The 26,758-nt window shown below is 38.0% G+C and overlaps 2 protein-coding genes across 4 annotated transcripts in view; one reads left to right on the top strand and one right to left on the bottom strand.

Annotated features, from left to right (window-relative positions):
- LOC7453557 (germin-like protein subfamily 1 member 13) overlaps positions 1-19,078 on the top strand; it is a 90,521-nt gene extending 71,443 nt beyond the window's left edge. For all 3 annotated transcript variants that reach the window (XM_052449306.1, XM_052449307.1, XM_002325334.4), the window contains exons 2-3: positions 18,068-18,218; positions 18,358-19,078. In XM_052449306.1, coding sequence (XP_052305266.1) covers positions 18,095-18,218; positions 18,358-18,911 — 678 coding nt within the window. In that variant the 5' untranslated portion in view covers positions 18,068-18,094 and the 3' untranslated portion in view covers positions 18,912-19,078. The remainder of the gene's footprint in view (positions 1-18,067; positions 18,219-18,357) is intronic.
- LOC7469828 (pentatricopeptide repeat-containing protein At5g18390, mitochondrial) overlaps positions 1-26,758 on the bottom strand; it is a 51,885-nt gene that overhangs the window by 18,318 nt on the left and 6,809 nt on the right. The window lies entirely within an intron of this gene.

Here is a 26,758-nt window from a genome sequence, read left to right as displayed (position 1 = left end):
AGAGAAAAGAAGAGAAAGAAATAGATATTGATGTTTTTTACATATAGTGAAGATGAAGAAGAAGAAGAAGAAGAAATGAGTCTGTCTCTTGTGAAATAAGGGGATTCAGGTTTTTTATTGTGGCGCGTTAGCGATAGATTTACCAACGGATAATTGAATATTAATATTTTTTAATTATTAAATTTTCAATTTCGTAAAAAGCTTTCAGAAACCGCCAACAATTACTGACGATTTTTCAATCCGTCGGTGATTCCGTCTGTAATATTTAAATGAAAATTTTAAATTAATTTAATTTTTTCAGAAAACCGCCAAATAACACCGACGACTTTTCAATCCGTCAGTGATTTTGTCCGTAAAGAACAACAATTAATAGTGCAATTGGAAAGTGAACAGTTCTGGAGCTTTCTGGAAAATACCGACGGAAAATTCCGTCGATGATTCCCTTTATAATTGACATGATGAACAGTGTTCATAGTTTACCGACGGATTTACAGACAGAATAAATTCCGTGGGTAAAAATGACACGTCATCATTTTTTTTTCTTTGTTTTAATTTTTTTTCCCACTGTAATTCCCTCGATATATACTGAGGGAATATTTTCGTCGGTAAAATCCCTCGGAAATTTACCAACGGAAATATTCCCTCGGTATTTCCGTTTGTATTTATCGATTTTCTGGTAGTGTATATTGTTAACAAAGATTTTATGGTACGAGACTGGTTACGCGAAAGGAAAAATATTATTACCCCTTAAGCATCCTATCTATGGCAGGTTGCATTGTTGGTTTTGTCTTAAATTGCTAAAAGTTTGTTGTATCATGCTTTTCATGGTCTGCCTAAGATATTCCTTACTCTAGTATCAGTGACTACAAATATTTTCAATTTTGGTGTTGGTAAATATTATGTAAACCAAAAGGTATATTATTTCTAACTAGGGCGCAAGTGGACAAATCTACAAAATTTGGATTAAAAGAAGAAGGAAACATTTTTTATTTTTTATTTTTTTTATTTTTTTTGGGGCTGGGTCCAACTCAACCCGTATAGGCGGGGCTGGACCAGCTCGGTCACCGGTTCAAACCAGTGACCCGGTTGGCTGGACGGCAGCACGCATGCGTGAATTATTCACGCATGCATGTTGCACTTCGCACAGTGCAATGCAAGCACAAAGAAGGCAGGAGAATGGAGGGAAGAAGCTTACTCGTTTCAGGGGCAGGGGGCTGTTGCTCGAAGACGAAGGTAATATCAGGAGGCAAGTAATTATAATTCAAAGGTGCACAGTGTTAGTGAATTAAAATGCAAAATGGAGGGAAGGCGAAGAACTTACCTGATGCTGGCCATGGAGACGCTGGTGAAGGAAGACTGGCCGGCTGCTTTCTCCTCCTCTTTTGTTTCTTCTTGTTCTCCACTGGTATTCCCTCCTCTCAGTTCCTCCTGTGCTTCCTCTGTCCTCCTTCGCGTTCGTCTGTTCAGGGAGGGGTGGTGCAACCGGAGGCGAGGACGTCGATGGCGATGGAGACGTGATGCTGCTGGCTGAACAGACAATCTCCCCAGTTTCTTCTTATCTTCACTTGTTCTGGTCGTTCTGTTTTCTTAGTCTCCGGTGTTGGCTTCGTTACCCTGGTCTCCTGCTTCGTGTCCCTGTGTTTGTGTCCGTTTGTTGGTCCTGGGTTCTTCCCTTTTCGTCTTCTTCCTCCTCTGCTGGGTCTCTCCTCCTTGCTGGTCTCGTTATTGTTGATGCTGAGGGGGGATGTCTGCACATGTGGCTGAGGAGAGACAGCTGCTATTACCTGCCCACGGTGCAGTACAGAGAGAGGATAGTTTGCTGGAGATGCGGCCGGTGAGGATGGGCAACTGATGCAAGGGAGGAGACGCGCTGTTGCCGCTGTACTGCTTCTGGAGCTGGAGGAGGTGCACAGTGCTGGTATGGTTGAGGGATGGTATTATCTTTCCTTGATGAGGACAAGCTTAACCGAAGGCAGAAAGAATGTCAGGAGGTAGTCCCTGCGGCAACGGGCTGCTTTTTGGAAGTTTTTTCGTTTAGGTTCTTGCTTCCTCTCGTGACTTTGGGGAAGAAGATTACAGGGAATGGGTTGCTGGCTGTGAGTGAGGAAGGAGCTTTTTGCTCTCGGAGGGGGGGGGGGGGGGGGGCGGCTGGGTTTTTTTCTCTCCTCTCTCCCCTCTAGTGTGCACTACCTTCGGCCATAACAAGCCATTGAGGCGTGGAGGAAACCACCACCAACAGTCCAACAATGGCAGGACTGTTGGTGTCCCAATCCAACCAAAACACGGAGTCTCAAATTCTATCTCCACATGAAGATCAGCGCCCGGGGAAGATAAGGATTAGCCTTGCGCGAGAAAAGCCTATAAAAGACAGAGAAGATCAGGAGAGAAGAGGAGAGGAGGGGGGAGAAAAGATAACAGAGAGGCTAAAAAAAACAGAGGGAACCGGGGCTTTTTCCCAGAGAGGAGCGAACAGAAAAAAAAAACAGGGAACAAAGAGAGGGGCAATAACATAGAGAACAGGGGAAGAAGAAGGACCAGAAGAGGGAAGGGAGAAAACCGAGAGACAGACGACGAACAGACAACCAAAGAAAATAAAAACAAGGAAAAAAGCAGAGGAGGAGTACGTTGGACCAGCAACCTCAAGCTCTCCAACACCATCATCTTCACCTTCAAGCTACAGCTCCAGGTACGCCCTTCTTCCTCCTGCCCAGTTTCTGCATTTTCTAAATTGCTAAACGGTGGGAAGGTAATTGTGCAGTGCACGCGCGATAATTAGTTCGTGGGTGCCTGCTGCTTTGCCCGATTACTGGTCTGAGCTAGTAACCATGCCGGACCAGCTAGGTCTAACCCAACCAATATACCTGGGTTAGATCCACCCTCCAAGAAAAAAAAAAAGGAAGAGTGGGCTGGGTTTGGGCCTCAGGCCCATCTAGCCCAAACTTCTTTTAATAAGGTTGTGTTTGGCAAAACACACCTTTATGCATTGTTCATGTATTTTATCTCTTTCTATTTTGATATTTGACCAAAAAAGCCTTGTTTCGATATCAAAAAATTCTAAAAATATTTGGGGATCTTCGTTGATTTATTTGTGAGCTCCTCGTATTTTGTTGTGTAATGCTTTTTTTATTCTTGTCTAAAAAGAGCAAATAATAAAAAGGGTAAACAAAAGAAAAAAGGCATAGAAAAAATGTTTCTTCTTCATTAAAAATTCAAAATTTTGCTGACATTAGAGTCAGTAATATCACATTTTTTTTAGTTTGTGCAATATTTACCAACGCCAGAATTGAAAATATTTGTAGATATTGTTCACTGACGCTAAAGTCAGGAACATGATTGGAAGAACGAAAAAAGAAAGGAGATCAAATTCTTAGTAATTTTAGACAAAACCAGTAATGCAGCCTGTCTTAGGTAAGACGCTTAAGGGGTGATAACATCTTCCTCTTCGTGTAACCAGTCTCATACCATAGAATCTCTGTTGACCAGTTAGGGTTTCTAATGACCATAATATTAGATGACGACTTCTTGAACTAGACATTTTCTTCTAAAAAAACAAGATGTCAGTTATCTATTTTTTTTCCAATAAGATTTATTTTTAATTATTCATCGTAATGTCCGAGTGTGACAAATATAACCGGTACCAAAAACATATATTATAAGGTTTTGAGTCCATCTGTGTAAATAAAGTATAACCAACGCATTCCACTAATTCTTAACCGGTGTGTGTGTGTAAATTCCCACCCATACATGCACCTTAAAACAATCATGTCTAGAAGATAAAAGAAGCTGTAGAACTATTAACTCATTTAAGAGGTCCAACTAAGAGTGTGTTTGGTATTGCGGTAGCTGTTGTGGTTGTGGTTTGAAAAATGTTGTTTTTATAAAAAGTACTTTTAGTTGAGGTTGGTTTGGAAAAATATATGTTTGGTTAAAACTGTGGTTGAAATTGAGGTTGAACAAAAAGTAGTTTAATGTGTTTGGTTAAAAATGCTTTTGAAATTGAGGTTATAAAATAATTTTAAAAAATATATATTAATATTTATGGTTTTTAATTTAAATATTATAGATTAACTATTGCTATTACATCATGAAATAAATAATACTTAAATATTTTTTATTGTTCCATTAAACTATCTACAATTCCATCACGTATGAAATACATCCGACAAGGACTACAGTTTTCATAAATTTCTTAAGTGCGCAACAACATCAGGTAAAATATAATCAGAAACAAAATTAAGATTGCGATCAAATTCTGCAAATGCTACGTTTTTAACACTAGTTAATGTAGTGTCATTGAATAATATTTAACACTAATTTTTCGAATAAAACACAATATCTGTGAAATTTTATTGGATTTTTTTTATTTTACTAGGTCACACCCAGTTCAATGCATTTAGGTTTGGAAAACTAAGAGAAGCTTCCAAATTATGTATATTGCAAATAACATTCTCCATGAACCTGAATCTAATGATCCAAATCTCCACAACCATTTGAAGAGTAGGGCTTTATTTTTATCTAGGATAGATCATGTCACGACCTGAATCCTGGGTTCATGATCAGCAATGCAGGAGCGGTGTCAAAAGGACACCCTCACCTACGCTAAGCCTCGAAACGGACATAACAAAATAACAAGTTATTTAAAAATACGCAGCATTTTATAATCTTCTAAAATATTATATTATTCAAACTAATAAAACCAAATGATTGTTCAAAACTTCTCATCAGTAATTAAAACAAAAACAATAATCCATAATACTCATTACATTGTCAAAATCCAAACTTAATTAAAACATGGTAATAGTGGAGCGTCTAAGACATCGAATCAAAACTAAAAGGAAAGCCTCGTGAAACAAGCAAGGCATACCAGCCAAAACTAAAGAAGCAAAAACACTCAACAAAGTCCACCTGTTAAAAGAAACTAAGAACCTGAAATGATATTAAAAATAAAGGGTGAGTTCAACCAATTCAGTGAGGGAATAATAGTTAATATACATTTTAGATATTAATAGTTTGTAAGTCGATTTATTTTGATATACATATACATACTAAGCATATTATCATAAAATAGTGGAATACATGTCAGAGATCAGATAACACTCGAAGGTATCTAGATGACACCCAAAGGTGATCAGATGACACCCAAAGGTAACCACTATGGGAGGATCAGTCGCTATAAGCTGGTGCCTCTCTCACCTGCTAGGTATACAGAATATTATATGCACATAGGTTAACTACTCTTTGTTAGCATAGAGTTACTAACAAGTCATATATCAAGGCATAATAGATATTCATAAAATTATCAAAGCAATGTATATCATTTTGAATTGAATTTAGTTCAACAGAATGGGAGTGTAAATTCCAAAATAGATAAGTACTCAGAAAATAAAACAACTTATATAAATATTCAAAAAATTAGCTAGTCATACTCATCATATAATAACATACATATTTATTTATATTACATGCATATCAAAGATTATCTCAATCACCCGAAAAATATAGAACTAAAATGAATATCAGATGAAAGACCCGAAAATCCTATTAAGGATCGTTAGGAGAACCTACAACAAATATACGAAATATACTAAAAAACAACCAAAAAAACACAAATAAAAGATTATAATGCATAAGAGAAAACTAGGTTTAGTCTCCTAAGTTTAGGGACTAAAAGGAAAATTTTCCAAAACAAGGACCAAAATGTAATTTTACCAAAATTGGAGGACCAAATTGTAAATACATAACTATACTGATATTTCGCCCATAAACCATCCTCAATAATGTACATAAACGAACCAAGGACCTAATTATAATTTATTAAAGTTCAGGGACTAAAATGTAAATTCCTAAAATTGAGGGACCAAACTAAAATATTTCAAATCAAATATCAAAATGAGATTCATCCTCTTTAACCTCATAATAACACTGCCAGAATCCCAAATACATTTAGGGGTTAAATCATAATTTTCCAAAGTTTAGGGACTAAACTGAAATTTTCATAAATCAAGGACCAAAATAAAAATTTCATCATCTTCAACCTCAAAACCATTCTGTCCAGATTTTCAAGCAAAGTTGAAATGAATTTCTTAACCCATAACAAATCAATTAAACAAATCAACTCACAAATTCTTATTTCAAACAACACACCCAAAATCAATCACTTAACTTTAAACCCCTAATAATCATGAATCAATCTTAACACTATAAACTTCAAATTCTTATAAACCCTAATCTCTTTTTTAATTCTTCCACAAACAAACCATAATCGAAAGTAACATGAGAGATAATCATTTACTTATTACTTTTACATTTCTTAAACCCAAAAACTCAAGATCAAAAACTGAAATCTTTGGTTTAATGAGGGGATGGTCACAACATTAAAAGAGAGAAAAATAATTTTCTAGCAACTTTTTCTTATATACCGAGGTTAACTTAAGTTGGGTTTGGGCTAACTCGAACTTGGATTTGGGCCAAAACTTTGGATCTTACAAATCCAATACCAAGCCCCCCATGTTTTTTTTGGAAGAACAACTGAGGCCCATTTAACATTACAAGGTTTGTTTCCACCCTCCTCACGAAACCAGAGAAAAGATCTAATCATTGTTTCCATATTTGCAGCAACACTAGCTGGAATAGGGAACATGGAAAGATAATAAATTGGCAGATTGTTCGGCAACAATTTAATCAAACAAACCCTTCCACCAATAAATAGATGACGCCCTTTCCAATTAGCTAATTAATCTAAATTTTATTTTGCTAATAATAGGCTACAAAACACCAATAAGCAAGCCTAAATACTTGAAAGACAACCCCTCCTTCCGACACATAAGGCTATTTGCAGTATGAGTAGAGCTTCTTGAACTCCAAACTTCCATGGAAAAAACAGAAATGGATCCTCAATTCCAACACCAATGATAAATCTTTATGAAAGCTTACCATCAAACCTGAGATCAATTCAAAGCATCTTAGAATTCTCTTAATTTATGTTGAAGAGAAGAGAAATTATCAGGATTGAAAATAAGAGTGTCATCGGCATGCTGAAAATGAGAGATATTAGTTATGTCTTGTCCAAAATTGATGCCTTTAATGAGTCTCAGGTCACAATAAATCTGATCATTAGAATGTTTTTTTTTTAGCTTATTTTGTCTTTTACTTTTACTTTTAATCCTAGGCATTGATATCAAAATATATGGTGTTCAAATCCTCTAGTTTCAATAATCCTATTTATTGATAATTTCTTTTTCTAATATATATATTATTAGTTCTCACTACCTAGATACAGTATCATTAGTGTATACAATAGCACTTATTATTTTGTTTGAAGAATTTTCATTTTTTATCAAATATCTTTTGTGATTCATCTAGGCTAATAAATTTACTTAATTCATTACTTATTTTTAATTTTTAGTACTATTATATTTCTTTCAGAAATTTAAAAATTAATGATAACTATATTTATAAATTTATAAAGGTTCGGAGTATCCAAGTTCCCTTCAACTATAATTATTTATTTTCATTTAATCTCTCTTAAATGTCTAAAATCATATGTAAGCTCTAGATGTTGATACTCTTGTCATCACCCAATTTTGGGTGATTCCCCAAAATTCATTTTTTTCCCAAAAAAATAAAAATAAATAAATAAATAAAATAAAGGCTGGCAATTCAGAGAAAGCCGACCAAGAAAGGCTGCAAAAATAGGCGAAAATCAAGCTGCAATTTTCGGAGGAATTTCAAGGCCCAAGTGTACGCTGTTATGCCCAAAAATAGAAAAATACAAATTCAAAGGTCAAATTAAATGAGTATTGGATGAATTTGCATAAAAATTAAGTCCAATGACATAATTAAATTTTTAATGGGCCAATTTGATTTAATCATGGGCCAAATTGAATTTTAATTATGTTTAAGAATTAATTTAGATCCAATTGAAGGAGTTAATTAAGTCCAATGACTTAATTATACTTTAAGCGGGTCAAATTAATTTGAGGGCTTAATTGGTGAAAAATTAAGTTTGGGAGCCTAATTTGGGCTTAATGAAAAGATCGGAATTTTAAGAGACCCAATTTAATTTTTACCAAGTGAATTGATTGAGATTAGGGGCCAAACACAAAAATTAAGGGACCAATTTTGAAGCCCGAAAAAATATTCTGCCTATAAATAGCAGCCTTTAACTTAAAACCTGGGGGGGCAATTTTGACAACCTCAGAAAAAAATACAAAAAAAACCTAACCCTAAACCCATCTTTTTTTCAAGAGGAGCCGCCCCCCACGTTTTTGGTTTTCCTTTTCAGCCGGTTCCACCATCTTCTTCACCCCCCAAGCCACCGCAGCTCTCCTTTTCCTTCCTTCTCCCACACCGCCGGTCATCTCCCATAGCCGGCCACTTCCCCTCTCTTTGTCAAAGACAAACCGAACCGACCCCCATTTTGGCTCCGACCATCTTCCCTTTGGTTGCTCTCACTCTCGGCCAAACAGACCGGCCCCCTCTGCACACAGACTTTCTTCTCCTCTCCTTCGGCCAAAAACATAACCAGTCGATTCTCCTCATCTCTCCTTTTCCAGCCGCTGACCAGCCAAGGCCTCATCTCCGCCGACAAGAGGACGGCAGAGTCATCCCCATCTCCTCCGACCCACGGCCTCCTTCGACCAGCAGGTCTTTCCTTCTACAGCCGCCGTGGGCACCGGCCAACGACAGTCCTTCCCTCAGCGGTGGCAGCAGCAGCAGCAGCAACCCACAGCCGGGTCTCTCTCAACCGACCCCCCACTTCCCTCCGGGTCAACGGACAGACCGATCTCCATCAACGCCGGCTCCACAAGGTCACACAGCAACAGCACCAGTCCAGCTTTTCACCGCGACTAAGGCGCTGCAGCGCCGCCCGATCTGCTACCCGAAGCAGAGGAGAAGAAGGTGAAACCCATAACAGCTGACCCGAGGCAGATCTAAAAGGGGAGAACCGGAACTGTTTGTGTTGTTGGTTTGCTTTGCAGGTGACTGGGAGGTGCACCGCCGGTACGGACGGACAGAGAAGAGGAGAAGGAGACGATCCCGATCTACCAGCTTGCTGGTCTTCACCGGCGGCGGCGCGTGGGAAGACGCGCCGCCACTGTTCCAGCACTGTTGCTGCGATTCCAGAAGTGGCTCGTTTGCAATTCCCGGAGTTTTGGGGACTGTTTTGTAAATTTTGGATTATTTGATGTAAATTTTATTTAGTTTTGAATATTATAATTTGTATTGTGGATGTAAAAAAAAAGAAAAAAAAAGTAAAAAAGAAAAAAAAAAAGAAAAGAAAAAATATAGAAAAAATGTATGTGTGTGTTTGAATGTTTTTTTTTTATGGATATATTTTTTTTTTGGATAAAATTGCAAGGAATAAAGAAGGATTTAATATTTTGATTGGATCACGGTGTAGAAGTACAAACTTGTACGGAAGTTGTATTTCTAAAATCCGATGAAAAGATAAAATTTTTAAAACTTCTTTAACACATCACAGTCACGAAGCAGCTTATCTCAGGTAGGGTGCGTTAGGAGTGCTAATACCTTCCCTAACCGCAACCAGTCTCTTACTCGCGAATCTCTGACAAGACCAGTACGTGTGGGTTTCCTAGTAACCCTCAATTAAATACTAGGTGGCGACTCCCAACAAAATCAATTCCAATAACAAAGAGAAAAACCGCCATCGCCAGGACGGGACGCCGCACGGGGTTTACCGACGTGCGACAGAATGGTGACTCCACTGGGGAGGTACTGTTTCTGACAATATTGGACTAAGCTTTGTGTATTTGATGTGTTTAAATTTTGTCATTTTTGTCTTGTTTTATTTTATCCATGCATTTTTAGAAGTGTTTCATGCATCACTTGTATTTATTTTTGAAAGCACACACAAGCTTCTAAGTTAGGTGGGGAGTAGCGGTCTGCCTCATGACTTTCAGTCGGGGTTCAGATTCGTGAAACATCCAACTATGAGCTGAGTGTTTACTTGGTGATGGCGGTCACATAGTGCCCCAACCATCCCTTGTAAACCCCTATACTGCCTTCACGGGAGGTGGTCACTGGGCAGTTCATAGACCCTTTTGAGACCAGGTAGAAAACCTACCCATGTTCACATAATGAATAGAACCTGTCCTTAGGTTGTATGTGCTATCATTTATTTGCATTGGGGCGAACTCTTCTTGAAGCATCTTGAACTCAAGACTTGTGGAGTTTGGGCAAGAATCAAGATTCTTGTTCCATCATGCAAGAGTGACGATCATATGTCACCCCTTAAAGGGCGAGCTCATCATATAGATTTCATGTTCATACATTTTTTCATGCATGCACCAGAATGAAAAGTAGGTCCCCTCCGAGGCTACAACACCTAATTTTGAGCAAGAAAACGTTGGAGATACAGAGTGTGCTCGCCGCATCACCCATTTTCAAAAAAGTTGGAGTCTCTGAACAAAAGCTTGACTTGCTTCTGGCTTACTCCAGCAAATATTGAAAAATATCTATAAGGAAGTTCCTTCCAACTGACCTATCATCTTTGTTCAAACCCCAACAATGACTCAACCCGAAGAAATTGGAGGCAAACATGGTCAAAAGCCTCAACACAATCCGAAGGGGAATTGCACCACCGTTGCAGAATGGAGCCTGTTCTTGTTCTGCCCAAAAAAAAAAAAAAAATACCTCTGCTCGATCATGCCTGCAAAAACTTCTTGATTTTTTCAACCTATTCCAGTTTTGTCGGTAACTTGGCTCAAAATTCCATAAGACTTTCCCTGTCCACTGAGCCTTACTTGTTAATAAGGTCATGTATTTTCCAGTGTTCATGACATGTCTTTATTTTGTTGTTGTTTTATGTAAATAACACATTGAACATAACCTTTGAACATGAAACCATTGCGCCAAGAATCTTTGGGCGTGTTTCCCCTTCCAAAACCATGCATATTTTCATAAGGATTTTTGGGAATTCAAAGTTTAGTACAAAACAGAAATCATGTTGGTGTTTGTTTAAACAAACAAGTTCTGGAAATTCAGGTGATTCCTTAGAGAGGTAAGCATACACCTAGAAAACCAAAAAAAAAAACACAATGAAGTGACTCCAAAAGTGGAGTTTTATTTGCATGAATAATGAGAAATCACTCTGCATACTCGCATGAAAGCAAAGCTTACCGATCCTAAATGCATGCATTTGAGATGAAGAAAGGCCATCTTTGATAATCCTTTCACAAGGCTGAAATATATCCTTTGCAGTCCCCTTTTGAGCCTAATAAATTTTTCTTGAAAAATAACCTTGGCTAGGATCACACCCTACACTGGGGGGCAAGTGCCAAAAATCCTTAATGATTGAAAGTGCCCAAATAACTCTTGGGGGCATGAAAAAGTCATCAATGATTGAAAGTGCCCAAACAATACTGGGGGGCATAAAAGAAAATTCTCAATCAATTGAAGGTGCCCATACAAAGCTGGGGGGCATGAAGAAAAATCCAAAGGATTCAAAAATTTTGAGCAAAAACAAAAAAAAAGAGCAAATGCAATGGTGCTCAAAATCAAATGAAGAAAACAAAAACAAAGAGAAAGAGCCCAAGCCCAACATTGGGGGGCACCGTGGATCATTTTACAAATCAATTCCAAGGTCCAGAAATGTAGGAACAAAAAGTTTGGGATATAAGCACTAGTGATCCTTAGTCTTAAAGTCCTTTAAACACATTTTGAGCCTACGAAAATCCTTTTTCTTCATAGCCAACAGCCCAAGCCTACATTACGTACCTAATCAAGCCCTTTCTGATCAAAGGCAAGCAATCTAGATCGGTAAGCAGTGCTTTCTCATGCGAAACAAAATTATTATTCATGCAAATAAAATGAATGCTTTGAAGAACGGTTCTCATTAACCCTCAAATTGAAATTTAAACCTTTTTGTGACCAACCAGATGTCACTTCGTGTTCTTCACATTTTCGTCGAAACACGGTTCTCATTAACCCTCAAATTGAAATTTCAACCTTTTATGACCAACCAAATGTCACTTTATATTTTTCACCAAAAATCAAAACAAAAAGTTTTCATCACTTCTGAAAACCTCTCCATAGGAATCACTTGAATTTCTGCAGAATGAGTTTGCTTTGAATCAATGTCAAAATGATTTCTGTATCTGGAATAGCTTTGAAATTCCAGAAATTCTACATGAAAACAACTCCTTGTAAATAACCAAATCTTCCTTCACATAGCCTCATCCCCAAACCCGAATTGAATACTTGCGGGCATGATCAAGCTAGGGGCAATCAAAAACATCTGGTAGAGCTGGCTCCATGATTCCTTTTCTAAGAAACTATTGGGCAAAATTGGCAACTCTTGAGATAAAGGGGCGGAGGACAAAGAAGTATGATGATATCAAGTCTTTCCCAGGGGTCAATATCACAAGAGATGACTCGAGTAAGCAAGAGCGAAAAGAGCCATCGAAGTTTACTATCAGAGACTCAAACTTTTGAGAAAATGAGAACTCCATGAAGAAAAGAGAACTCCATGTAGAAAAGGGAACTCCATGAAGAAAGGGGACCTACATTTCTCAGGTAAGTATACATGCATATTGATCATGATACATTGCTTTCATCCTTGACATAGCAGTGTCTCACCATCACCTCTTTGAGCGAGCTGTTAAGCCCTCGCCATTTAGATAGTATGCTTTCTAGCCCTATCTACCTCCATTTTTGAGTGGGCCTTCGAGCCCTCACACCTTAGGTAGTGTGTTTTCTAACCCTGCCTCCATTTTTGAGTGGGCTTTCGAGCCCTCACATCTTAGGTAGTATGCTTTCTAGCCCTATCTGCCTTCATTTTTGAGTGGGCTTTCGAGCCCTCGCATCTTAGGTAGTGTGCTTTCTAGCCCTATCTGCCTCCTTTTTAGTGGGCCTTCGAGCCCTCACACCTTGGGTAGTGTGTTTTCTAACCCTGCCTCCATTTTTGAGTGGGCTTTCGAGCCCTCGCATCTTAGGTAGTGTGCTTTCTAGCCCTATCTGCCTCCTTTTTAGTGGGCCTTCGAGCCCTCACACCTTGAGTAGTGTGTTTTCTAACCCTGCCTCCATTTTTGAGTGGGCTTTCGAGCCCTCACATCTTAGGTAGTGTGCTTTCTAGCCCTATCTGCCTTCATTTTTGAGTGGGCTTTCGAGCCCTCGCATCTTAGGTAGTGTGCTTTCTAGCCCTATCTGCCTCCTTTTTAGTGGGCCTTCGAGCCCTCACACCTTGGGTAGTGTGTTTTCTAACCCTGCCTCCATTTTTGAGTGGGCTTTCGAGCCCTCGCATCTTAGGTAGTGTGCTTTCTAGCCCTATCTGCCTCCTTTTTAGTGGGCCTTCGAGCCCTCACACCTTGAGTAGTGTGTTTTCTAACCCTGCCTCCATTTTTGAGTGGGCTTTCGAGCCCTCACATCTTAGGTAGTGTGCTTTCTAGCCCTATCTACCTTCTTTTTGAGTGGGCCTTCGAGCCCTCACACTTTAGGTAGTGTGTTTTCTAACCCTGCCTCCTTTTTTAGTGGGCTTTCGAGCCTTCACACCTTAGGTAGCGTGTTTTCCAACCATGCCTCCTTTTTAGTGTGCCTTCAAGCCACCAACTATCTTAGGTAGTGTGTTTCCTAACCCTGCCTCCTTTTTAGTGCGCCTTAGGGCCATCAACCATCTTAGGTAGTGTGTTTCCTAACCCTGCCTCCTTTTTAGTGCGCCTTAGGGCCATCAACCTCTTAGGTAGCGTGTTTTTCCAACCCTGCCTCCCTTTGAGTGCGCCTTCTAGCCATCCACCACCTTAGGTAGTGTGTTCTCTAACCCTGCTTCCTTTTGAGTGCGCCTTAGGGCCATCAACCATCTTAGGTAGTGTGTTTCCAACCCTGCCTCCTTTTTAGTGCGCCTTAGGGCCATCAACCATCTTAGGTAGTGTGTTTTCCAACCCTGCCTCTTTTTTAGTGCGCCTTCGAGCCATCAACCACCTAAGGTAGTGTGTTTTCCAACCCTGCCTCTTTTTAGTGTGCCTTCAAGCCACCAACCATCTTAGGTAGTGTGTTTTCCAACCCTGCCTCCTCTTTTTAAGTGCGGCTTCGAGTCATCAACCACCTTAGGTAGTATGTTTTCTAACCATGCCTCCTTTTTAGTGTGCCTTTGAGCCGTCAACCACCTTAGGTAGTGTGTTTTCCAACCCTGCCTCTTTTTAAGTGCACATTCGAGTCATCAATCACCTCTTAGGTAGTGCGTTCTCCAACCCTGCCTCTTTTTGAAAGCTCCTTCAAGCCCTCACTTCTTAGGTAGCGTGTTTTTCTAACCCTACCTCCTTTCGAGTGTGCTCTTCAGCCCTTGTTCCCCATCGAGTCCTATAATGTCATCCTTTTCAGACATTTTGTCTTCTTGCCCGGGTAGGTCACCCATTGTAATCAGACCTCTCTCAAAACACTTTTCATCTTCTATTTGGGCTGGTTGCCCATAACAATGAAACCATTTTGAGAAATCTTTGCATTTTTTCCATTTTGTGCCGGTTGCCCATAACAATAAAACCATTTTTAAGAAATCCTTGCATTTCTCACCACCTTCAAATTTTTCTATTTTTGGGCCGGTTGCCCATAACAATAAAACCATTTTTAAGAAATCCTTGCGTTTCTCACCACCTTCAAATTTTTCCCATGAAACCATTTTGAGAAATCTTTACATTTCTCACCACTTCGAAAAATCTTTGTATTTTTCACCACTTTAAAATCTTCGGGTTTTTCACCTAGGTAGGTCACCCTTTACAATGAGACCACCTAAAAAAAAAAATTTCACCGGGTAGGTCACCCATGACAGTTCGACCATTTCAAAATCTTTGAATTTTCAAAAACTCTTCCAGTTTTTACTCCGAGTGCGCTTCCTAGCCCTCAAGAGGATTCATCATTCCTCAACAAGATGAGTCAATCATATCTCATCCTTTTTTTCTTCTTTACAACGCTTACTATCTAAAGTCTCGTAAGACTTTCTACCATAAGCATTGTAAAGAGGGGGGCAACTGTCATCACCTAATTTTGGGTGATTCCCCAAAATTCGTTTTTTTCCCAAAAAAATAAAAAAAAATAATAAAAAAAATAAAGGCTGGCAATTCAGAGAAAGCCGACCAAGAAAGGCTGCAAAAATAGGCGAAAATCAAGCTGCAATTTTCGGAGGAATTTCAAGGCCCAAGTGTACGCTGTTATGCCCAAAAATAGAAAAATACAAATTCAAAGGTCAAATTAAATGAGTATTGGACGAATTTGCATAAAAATTAAGTCCAATGACATAATTAAATTTTTAATGGGCCAATTTGATTTAATCATGGGCCAAATTGAATTTTAATTATGTTTAAGAATTAATTTAGGTCCAATTGAAGGAGTTAATTAAGTCCAATGACTTAATTATACTTTAAGCGGGTCAAATTAATTTGAGGGCTTAATTGGTGAAAAATTAAGTTTGGGAGCCTAATTTGGGCTTAATGAAAAGATCGGAATTTTAAGAGACCCAATTTAAGTTTTACCAAGTGAATTGATTGAGATTAGGGGCCAAACACAAAAATTAAGGGACCAATTTTGAAGCCCGAAAAAATATTCTGCCTATAAATAGCAGCCTTTAACTCAAAACCTGGGGGGGCAATTTTGACAACCTCAGAAAAAAATACAAAAAAAACCTAACCCTAAACCCATCTTTTTTTCAAGAGGAGCCGCCCCCCACGTTTTTGGTTTTCCTTTTCAGCCGGTTCCACCATCTTCTTCACCCCCCAAGCCACCGCAGCTCTCCTTTTCCTTCCTTCTCCCACACCGCCGGTCATCTCCCATAGCCGGCCACTTCCCCTCTCTTTGCCAAAGACAAACCGAACCGACCCCCATTTTGGCTCCGGCCATCTTCCCTTTGGTTGCTCTCACTCTCGGCCAAACAGACCGGCCCCCTCTGCACACAGACTTTCTTCTCCTCTCCTTCGGCCAAAAACATAACCAGCCGATTCTCCTCATCTCTCCTTTTCCAGCCGCTGACCAGCCAAGGCCTCATCTCCGCCGACAAGAGGACGGCAGAGTCATCCCCATCTCCTCCGACCCACGGCCTCCTTCGACCAGCAGGTCTTTCCTTCTACAGCCGCCGTGGGCACCGGCCAACGACAGTCCTTCCCTCAGCGGTGGCAGCAGCAGCAGCAGCAGCAACCCACAGCCGGGTCTCTCTCAACCGACCCCCCACTTCCCTCCGGGTCAACGGACAGACCGATCTCCATCAACGCCGGCTCCACAAGGTCACACAGCAACAGCACCCGTCCAGCTTTTCACCGCGACTAAGGCGCTGCAGCGCCGCCCGATCTGCTACCCGAAGCAGAGGAGAAGAAGGTGAAACCCATAACAGCTGACCCGAGGCAGATCTAAAAGGGGAGAACCGGAACTGTTTGTGTTGTTGGTTTGCTTTGCAGGTGACTAGGAGGTACACCGCCGGTACGGACGGACAGAGAAGAGGAGAAGGAGACGATCCCGATCTACCAGCTTGCTGGTCTTCACCGGCGGCGGCGCGTGGGAAGACGTGCCGCCACTGTTCCAGCACTGTTGCTGCGATTCAAGAAGTGGCTCGTTTGCAATTCCCGGAGTTTTGGGGACTGTTTTGTAAATTTTGGATTATTTGATGTAAATTTTATTTAGTTTTGAATATTATAATTTGTATTGTGGATGTAAAAAAAAAAGAAAAAAAAGTAAAAAAGAAAAAGAAAAAAAAAGAAAAGAAAAAATATAGAAAAAATGTATTTGTGTGTTTGAATGTTTTTTTTTTTATGGATATATTTTTTTTTTAGGATAAAATTGCAAGGAATAAAGAAGGATTTAATATTTTGATTGGATCACGGTGTAGAAGTACAAACTTGTACGGAAGTTGTATTTCTAAAATCCGATGAAAAGACAAAATTTTTAAAACTTCTTTAACACATCACAGTCACGAAGCAGCTTACCTCAGGTAGGGTGCGTTAGGGGTGCTAATACCTTCCCTAACCACAACCAGTCCCTTACTCGCGAATCTCTGACAAGACCAGTACGTGTGGGTTTCCTAGTAACCCTCAATTAAATACTAGGTGGCGACTCCCAACAAAATCAATTCCAATAACAAAGAGAAAAACCGCCATCGCCAGGACGGGATGCCGCGCGGGGTTTACCGACGTGCGACAACTCTTATGCTTCTAAAATTTTCATTTATAAAGTTATGTTCACTACCAGAAAATTGATAAATACAAACAGAAATATCGAGGAAATATTTTCGTCGGTAAATTTCCGACGGATTTTACCTTCGGAAATATTCTCTCATTCTCTCGGTATATACTAAGGGAATTACAGTGGTAAAAAAAATTAAAACAAAGCAAAAAAAAAACAATGACGTGTCATTTATACCAACGAAATTACCAACGGAATAAAGTCCACCGGTAAAATCCGTCAGTAAAATTATTGGTAAACTGTGAAGACTGTTCATCATGTCAATTACAAAGGGAATCACCAACGGAAAATTCTGTCGGTAGTTTTCAGAGAGCTCTAGACCTGTTCACTTCTCAATTGCACTGTTAATTATTGTTCTTTACATACAAAATCACTAACGGATTGAAAAGTCATCGGTGTTATTTGGTGGTTTTCTGAAAAATTTCAATTAAATTAAAAAGGTTATTATACTCATTAATGTTGGCTAATGCAACTTTATTTGTTGGACAATACATACTTGCTTTTCCAATTTGATCAACTAAGGATCCGATTATACAATTTTATAATTAAGGGATCAAAAAGTGGTTTGGCATTTTCTGTGTTGTTTTTATGGCTTTTTCCCAGGTATAATTGGTCATAGAAAATAGGAAAAAAGTACATCTAAATTTGTAACAAGACATCTTGCGTACCCAAGAGTCTAATGATGCAAGCATAAGAAGATAGAATATTCGAAGGACGACAAATGCATGTAGTGGTTGAAGGAAGATTCTTATCGCAGAAATAAAAAATAGATAACAATATCCGGAAGACTTTTTAATGCAAGATCGGTTCACTGACTCCAGTCTATAAATAGACTCCTTTCAAATGCAAGAATTCTCACCCCCTCAACTCAAGCAATAACAGCTAAAAGAGTGTTAAGTTATAGAGCTTCACTACAATGAGAAGTGTTCATTTCCTACTAGCTTTTGTTCTCTTGACTCTGGCATCCTCAATTGCCTCTGCCTCTGACCCCAGTCCCCTTCAGGACTTCTGTGTAGCCATCAATGATCCCAAGGCTGCTGGTAATGCATTCTTCTTACATCTATCATTTACATTTCATAAGAAGCTGCAGCCTCTTACGGCTTGTTATTAGCTATACATGAAAATCGTTCCCTTGTTTGTTCATGCATGCATGAATTGACCAGCATTTGTTTTGTGCAGTGTTTGTAAATGGGAAATTCTGCAAGGACCCGAAGTTGGCGACAGCAAATGATTTCTCCTTTTCAGGACTCAACATTCCCAGAGACACAGGGAACCGAGTTGGATCAAATGTTACTCTCTTAAATGTAGATCAAATACCAGGGCTTAACACGCTCGGCATATCTTTGGCTCGCATTGACTATGCACCAAATGGTGGCTTAAACCCACCCCATACTCACCCTCGTGCCACAGAGATTCTAGTAGTCGTCGAAGGCACACTCTATGTTGGATTTGTCACATCAAACCCAGATAATCGTTTCATCAGCAAAGTCTTATACCCTGGAGATGTTTTTGTGTTTCCATTTGGCCTCATTCACTTCCAACTCAATATTGCCAAAACCCCTGCAGTTGTCTTTGCTGGTTTAAGCAGCCAAAATCCTGGTACTATTACAATAGCAAATGCAGTGTTCGGGTCCGATCCTCTCATCAATCCTGATGTTCTTGCCAAGGCCTTCCATTTGGACATCAAGATAGTGAACTATCTTCAGAAACTGTTTGGAGGAAACAGTGAGTGATTAAGACGTGTAACATGGACTAGTAGCCTGATTTTACAATGTCTGGAGGAAACAGTGAGTGATTAAGACGTGTAACATGGACTAGTAGCCTGATTTTACAATGTCTGGCAACCTTCTTTGTTATGTTATAATACTAAATTAAGTACAATAAAATGGTTTCCTATAAACCTCAATGTGTTCCTGTCTTATCTTGGATGACATATATAATGTTTAAGTTCGTTAATTAGCCCTCTCTATGTTTCAAGTCTAAACATACACACAATTACTTCTTGGGTCTATAAAGGGACCAAATTTCAACAGGGCTTCTATAGCTTTTTGACTATAAATTCTTGAATATCAGGAAACATCCTCGCATCCTTTGTCATAACCACAATTCATAAAATTTTGTGTCTTTGATGTCCAATCCCTGCAATTAAATGCAACAATTGGTTTTGGACAGAAGTGGAGTATCCTTGTTGCTTAACTCTGGAAGAGCAATAGCTTCAAAAATAACAAGCACAGTCAAAACTATTAAGATAGTGTTTGCGAATATGATAATAGTTACTTTTTAAAATATTTTTCGTTTTGAAAATATATAAAAATATTATTTTTTTTATTTTTAAAAAATTATTTTTTATATCAGCATATCAAAACAATTCAAAAACATAAAGAATAATTAATTTCAAGCAAAACAAAATTCAAAATATTACAAAATATGATTTTAACCACAAAAACAAAGTAAACGTGGGAAGGTAGATTCAGACAGTCTAATTTCTTTTCTTCTGTCAAGCACATTTCATGCCCCAGGGGAATAGAATGATGTAAGAGTAAGAGCACAAATTCTTTATGTCATTGACAAAGAAGAATGGTTTTATGATACTCATATTACACTCTAATACAGTAAAAGCTCTTTAAGATTAAAAATTACGGTGCCAACTAATATCTTGTGCTTGATTTTACTAAAAAAGAATGAAGATAGCTAGACTTCTAATCTCTCAGTCTTTAAGTTTTTATATGTGAACTATATCAATTTTAAAACTTGTAAGTGAAGTTTCACTAATAATTTTATTTTCAACAATTTCAATCAGAAATTAGAATCCGATGGATGGCAGGATATGAGAAAAATATACTGTAAATACACCAGCCTATTCGACTATATATGTCGACTTTTAAGACCAAAAAAGAAAGAAAAAGGTCACATAGCCTATTCATTATTCTAGGGAAGACATTATGTAAAAAAGATTGTCTCTATATAATCTAACTACCGGAATTTGGAGGGAAAAAAAAGAATTAGGTGGAGAAATAATTTTCATTCTAGATGTACGATTTGCCTGAACAATAAGGTCCACTTCACCCCCTTTGAATTATGTAGGTGTACAAGTTGAAACGATGCAGTGTACTGGCTACTAAACTCGTCTAAGATTGGATCATAGCTTAAAGTGGATTACCAACTGAAACCACACCAAATAAACTAGAGAAATGTATGTTTAGCACATTGTTAACGCAGACCAGTTTTGAAAGCATACCTAATGTCTAATCATCCATATTTTTGTTAGTCAAAAAAATGACAAGGCCAGTCAAGGAGGCCTTCAGACACAGAAGCAAGCAGAGCCGCCTCTATCTTAACTCCATTGGATCATATTATAGACAAAAGAGTAGTTGGGTTAGTTATACATATAGAAATCTTAAAAACCATGGTTTCAGACTTTCCAGCACTAATGCTGGACGAGGTGGTCAGGTAGGTTATTTACACTGAATTATCTTATACTTATTTCTCTCTGCTTTTGGCGTTGTGATAGTTTTTATTTTTTTAAATATTTTTTAAATTGTTTTTTGTTTGATATATTAATATAAAAAATAATTATTTTTTAGATAGTTTTGATATATTAATATAAAAAAAAATCTAAAAAAATAATATTTTAAAAAAGCATCCACCAGATCACCAAACGCACTTGAAAAGGTGCGATGGCGCAACTTCTTAGTTATCGGGGGAGGCCTGAGAGTTTGAGCTATGGTTTTACAAGATTTTAATTATATTTGCAGCAAACTACCTAGGATTCAAAGTCATTTACTTTCATCAATTGCCAATTTTTTAAACGAAAGGGTCTGGCTAATTATGATTCTAAAAACAAAGGGATTAAACAATAATTACTCAAACAACAATCGCTAGGAATTTATAATGGCTCTCCGTAATTTGTTCAGGGATGGTTATCTATAAGTGCTAGAAATATTGGCAAGAAGATAAGGACATGCAGATTTCAGTAATTTTTCAAGATATCTGTGGATAGGATCAATGGAGACTTTCCAGTAAATTATGTACACTATAGGAGCACTCAATCCCACTCACTATTTTGTACATTCTTTACTCTCAGTGATGCTATCCATTAATTTGAATTGATCCAATTCCGTATGAACTTTCTCTCCTGAATCCGACTGCTCTAGCTACACATCCAAATACACCAAATGTAAAGAGAATGACTCGAGAACCCATGATTTTTATTTATTTATTTATTGCCATTTCAACTCCATCAAAATCCTCTGAAACCCATTAAATCACCAAGTCTGACCACAGATTTTATTTTATTTTTAAGGAAATCTATTCATGCCACCACTCCATTCTTAGACAACTACAGTGTGCTTCAGTCTGAGTTTTGGAACCATTTCATCAAGAAAGATTTGAAATTATGATTTGATGAAGAGGCCAGCCATGGTCATATATGTGGTGACATGAAAAATGGATGCCAAGGTTGGGGAGATGTGAAAGAAATTTCTGGGAAAGCTTATACAGAAGCAGCAAACATCATACTTACTAGGTTTAAGGACCAATCGTTTCATCAACAAGAACCAGTGTTCTAGTCCTTTCTAATACTAAAAAAGTCTGAATTTGAATTTTGAACTTCGATGTAGGATTACAAGTCCAAGTCAACATTGAATAATTACTGAGGAAGAAGATAGAGTAGCGTAAAATATGAGATTGGAATTACCACAACTGCCTTGAAAATTATATAAAGATATATAGATGAAGTGCTTCAACAATAAATCATCACTGCGATAAATTAAAAGATGAGTAGTTAGTCAGTTAACCATTACTATCTACTCGGTACAGCTTCATCAACTTCGAGATGACGGACACTACTGCTTCAGAACATCCCCTATAAATTGTCAGGCAAGATTACTCACCCTCAACACCTCAAAATTTTGAAACTAATAATCTTAAGTCGTTATTAAGGGTGATCTTTTCCTTGTAGCTTTTGCATTATGGGTTCTGGCTTCCTAATTTGCATGTGCCTACGACCCCAGCCCTCTTCAGGATTTCTGTGCAGCAATAAATGACACCAAGTTTGCTGGTATACGTGGAAAAAACTTCACACATATATTAGCTTTGGACAGCTAGGTTGAGGGCCTGACTGGCAATGGCGGAGCCACATAAGGATAAAAGAGGACAATTGTCCCCTTAATTTTTTATTATTATTATTAAAATATTAATATATTAGGTTAGTAGAGTGTTACTAAGAAGGAAAGTTGTTATTATTTATTATTATTGACTTATATGTTAATATAATATAATATAATATATATATACACACAGCTCATTCCTCAAATTTTTCTCTTTTTTACTTTTGTTTCTATTTTAAATCAATGGAACCGGCTTAAAAATATGGAGTCCCTGACTAACAAATTTTTCTATTATTATTATTGCCTTTACTGTTTTGTTATTTTCATGAGCTGCTATGCCACTTTGTTCTTTTTATAAATTCTTGTTCTTGCTTCTCTTGTAAGTAAATTTCTTATCAAGTATAATTATGCAATTATTCTATTTTTGTTTTTTACTTTATATTTTAGGTAAATTTTTTTATTTTTTTATTTTTTCTATTTATTTCATTGTTTAATTTTAATTTTATTATTTTATAATTAATTATTAAAAATATTAGGGTTTGTGATAATTTAGGAGTTTTGATATGAATATGTTCAAATATGTTGAAAATAAATGTTTAAATCTGCTAATTTAATCAATTAAATATTTTTTTTCTTATTATAAAGGAATAAATTAATATTCATGCAAAACCACTATTATTGACATCTCTTGCATTGGTAGAGTAGTTTATTGAAATTTAATATTTTCACATGATTTGTTTGTAAGTAAAATATCAAGTAGAAATCATGTTTTTCAAGAATTGTTCCTCTTACACATACACTAGGCATTGCTCCTCAATTAAAATATCTAGAAATGATTAAGTATAATTTAATCAACATACTTATTATATGCATATAGATATGCATTGAAATAGGTTTTGATTTTGATGAATTGATGTTTATTTTGCTATGAATTTTATATGAAAAATTTAGAATTATTGTGTAACTCAACTGACTTTTATTTAACAGTGAATTATTGTGTAATTGTGTTAATTATTATGTAAACACTAATGATGATAAAAAAATCCAGCAGGTTCATATTAAATTAACATGTCATTAGACAAGTATTTCAAGCGCAAATTCCTTGAGGATGAAGAGTCAATCAAAGCTTCAAGTCATGTAACTCCATCAAGTTCAAATAAAAGTCATATTGAAATCAACCCTGACAATTATAATGTAAGTTTTTTTTGTTTAAAAGTATTTTTAAATTAATTTTACTTGATATGAATTAGTATATATGTGTTTGAATTGATTTCTAATGCATATTTATATAATATAGTATTTGTTAATAATTTGCCCCCTTATTGAAAAAACTCTGGCTCTGCCATTGCTGACTGGTGACTATCTAAAAAATAAATAAGTCTTTTATGGAACAAGAAATTCTTCGGTGTTTAAGTCATTATGTGTATGTAATGGGAAAATATAAAGGAAGAGTAAATAAAATAAAGGTTAGGGAGTGTGTATGTGGCCTAGAAGTTGTATGGCTAACCTGGTTTGGCCTGGCTTTAATGGCCTTTCGCTAGCTTTCATGGCATTTGTTTGATTGTAGGTAGGACTTGTCTTGCTAGTAAGTACTGATCTCTAGCTTGTAGGCCTGTTTTAGCTTTGGTTTTCTTATCTGGTTTTTTTTTTTTTTTTGATAGTAAACGACAGAATTATATATTAAACAGCCCCATCAAGAAGGTGGAGCTGAACAAAAGAAAGAATACAATGGGAATATAAAATGTAAAAGAAGACCAAAGCGACGAGGGACCTAATTAATTAGTCTAGTTCATAATACATTCAGGGTTTCTAAAAAGATCTGAGCCTGTGTAGCTGAAATTTCTAACTAAGAACTTCAACCAGAAGGCCAAACGGTGAAAGGTGAGATCAAAAATCATATCCCAATCCGAAGCCTTGGATTTGAAGATTAAGCGGTTGCGCGCTATCCAAATTGACCAGTACAGACCTTTACATAGGAGGGTAATAACACGTTGCTGAAATTTTTCATTAATCGAACCGGACCATTCCTGCAGATTTTGATTTGGGTCTTTGTGCAGACAACCTGAGCACCCGAACCAGTTCAAGAAACGACCCCAAAGAGACCATGTTATAGGACACCAATGGAAAAGATGATTAATTGTCTCAGTTTCCTTGCAGCAGAATGGGCAGTGAGATTCCTCATAATTAATGATTCTCCTCTCTGCTAAAAAACCTCTTGTACTCAAACTGCCATGAAGAAGAAGCCATATGAACACATCCACTTTTGGAGGGGCATAACCATTCCATAATAGAACAGGGGAGTGATTATTTTCAGTGGCCGATAGACTATCAAAGAGGAGGCAACCTGATTGAGCTGAGTACATGCCAGAGCTATGGAATTTCCATAACTTGCGGTCTGCACCATTTGAGAAAATTAGACTACGCTGCACCTCTGCGATCAAGCTCTCCCTCATGCAGTTTTCACGGGGCCGGAGGGGTCTTCTCCAGGATAGGTTGAAAGATTTATCTGTCAAATTATATATATTTGCAAGGCTGGTGTTTTGCTATAGGGAGAGCTTATAAAGTCTGGGGAATAAGAGCCGGAGAGGGGTTGCAGAGCCAAGCCAAGAGTCAGTCCAAAACCGGATGTTCCTCCCGTCACCCACCTTGAACCCGACATTGGCATGTAAAAGATTGGCTATGTTTTGTGATGAGAAGATCGCCGAAACAATGCCATGCCAAGTTGGAGATAAAGAACCTGTAAACTCAGGGATACCATTCATAAAGTGAGGTCGGTATTTTAGAAGAATGTGTTCTTGCCAGCCTCCTGCCACTCCATTATCAAGGTTCCATAGCCATTTAAATAGTAGAGCCAGATTTTTGTTGTGGATGGATCCCAGCCCAAGACCACCAGAAGATTTACTCTTTATTACCTTGTGTCAGGCCACCTTAAAAATGCCATGAGATGTTGAGGTTCCTTTCCAGAGGAAAAACCGGGTTAGAGAATAGATGACTTTAATAATACCCTTTGGCATAGCAAAAACTGACATGTAGAACAAAGAAAGAGAGCTCAAGACTGATTTAATTAGACATAACCTTCCCGCTATGCTCAAAAAATTCCTTTTCCATGTGCTTAGCTTTGCTCTGATAGTGGACAACACTGGTTTCCAAGTAGAGAGTCTGCTGGGATTGGCTCCAAGAGGTAATCCAAGGTACCTGACCGGGAAAGTATCACTACGACAAAAAACTAAGTTCGCCAGGCTAGAGGTGTAGTCGTTGTCCAAGTTGATACCTATTAGTGAGCTTTTATAGAAATTAACTTTCAGTCCGAAAATGATCTCAAACCAACGAAGTATCATCTTGGCATGTAGAAGAGAGGGAAAATCATTTGGCAGGAAAATCAGAGAGTCATCGGCATATTGCAAATGAGTTATGTAATGTCCTGGAGCAGTCTGTAAGCCTTTGAAGTAACCTGAAGTTGATGCTCTATTGACAAAAACTGTTAATCCCTGAACTGCGATGTCAAATAGGAAAGGAGAGAGAGGGTCCCCTTGTCTGAGACCCCTCTCCAGACTTAATTCTCTACTGGGGGAACCGTTTATCAAGATGGCTAATTTAGAAGTGGATAAACATTCAAAGATCAACTTCCTCCAGTGTGAGCCAAAACCCATGTATCCCATGCTTGTGTCAATATGTTCCCACAAAATTGAGTCAAAGGCTTTATGAAAATCTACCTGCAATAAGAGGCCATGCTCCTTCTTGCTGCGCACACCATGGACAACCTCATTTGCTATCATGAACCCGTCTAAAATCTGACGCCCAGCAATGAATGCAGACTGGTTAACACTGATGATGTTTGTCAGGACACATCGAAGCCTAGTGGACAGTAGCTTTGCCACTATTTTATATAACCCGTGAATCAAGCTTATCGGACGAAAATGGAAGAATCTGCTCGGCCCCTTTGATTTTGGAATCAGAGTTACAAAAGAAGAGCTAATACCCTTTGGAAGTTTACCAGTTCTGAAAAAACTTTTAACCAACATAAAAACCTCTGAGTTGATGATATTCCATACCTTTTTATAGAAGGAGAAGGTGAAACCATCGAGGCCAGGGGCTTTGGATCCATCACAGTCCCACACAGCTTGCTTCACTTCTTTCATTGAAAGCGGTCTTTCTAGCCAAATTGACTTGGCTTCTGGAATTTTGGAGAACCCCGAACCTTCCATTTCAATTCTTTTACAAGTTGGTTTGCGGAACAAGGATGAGAAGAAGTTGACAGCGCCTTCTTTTACATTAGTAAGGTTTTCTTATCTGGTGACTGGGAGTTTTATAAACCCAAGCCTTAGGAATTTCTTCATGGATAGGAGATTATATCATTACTGAAAAAATTGGTGTTGGTTTTGGATTGGCTAGCCATGGTGGCTCGTGATTGACGTGCATGTCATGTTTGTTGTGTCATGTATTAGTGATGGTCTTCTATTAGGATAAAAAAT

Source organism: Populus trichocarpa, chromosome 19, assembly GCF_000002775.5.
Source record: "Populus trichocarpa isolate Nisqually-1 chromosome 19, P.trichocarpa_v4.1, whole genome shotgun sequence".
NCBI classification, from domain to species: Eukaryota; Viridiplantae; Streptophyta; class Magnoliopsida; order Malpighiales; family Salicaceae; genus Populus; species Populus trichocarpa.
The sequence above is the reverse complement of the archived record's forward strand: the minus strand, read 5'-3'. Positions and strand labels throughout refer to the sequence as shown.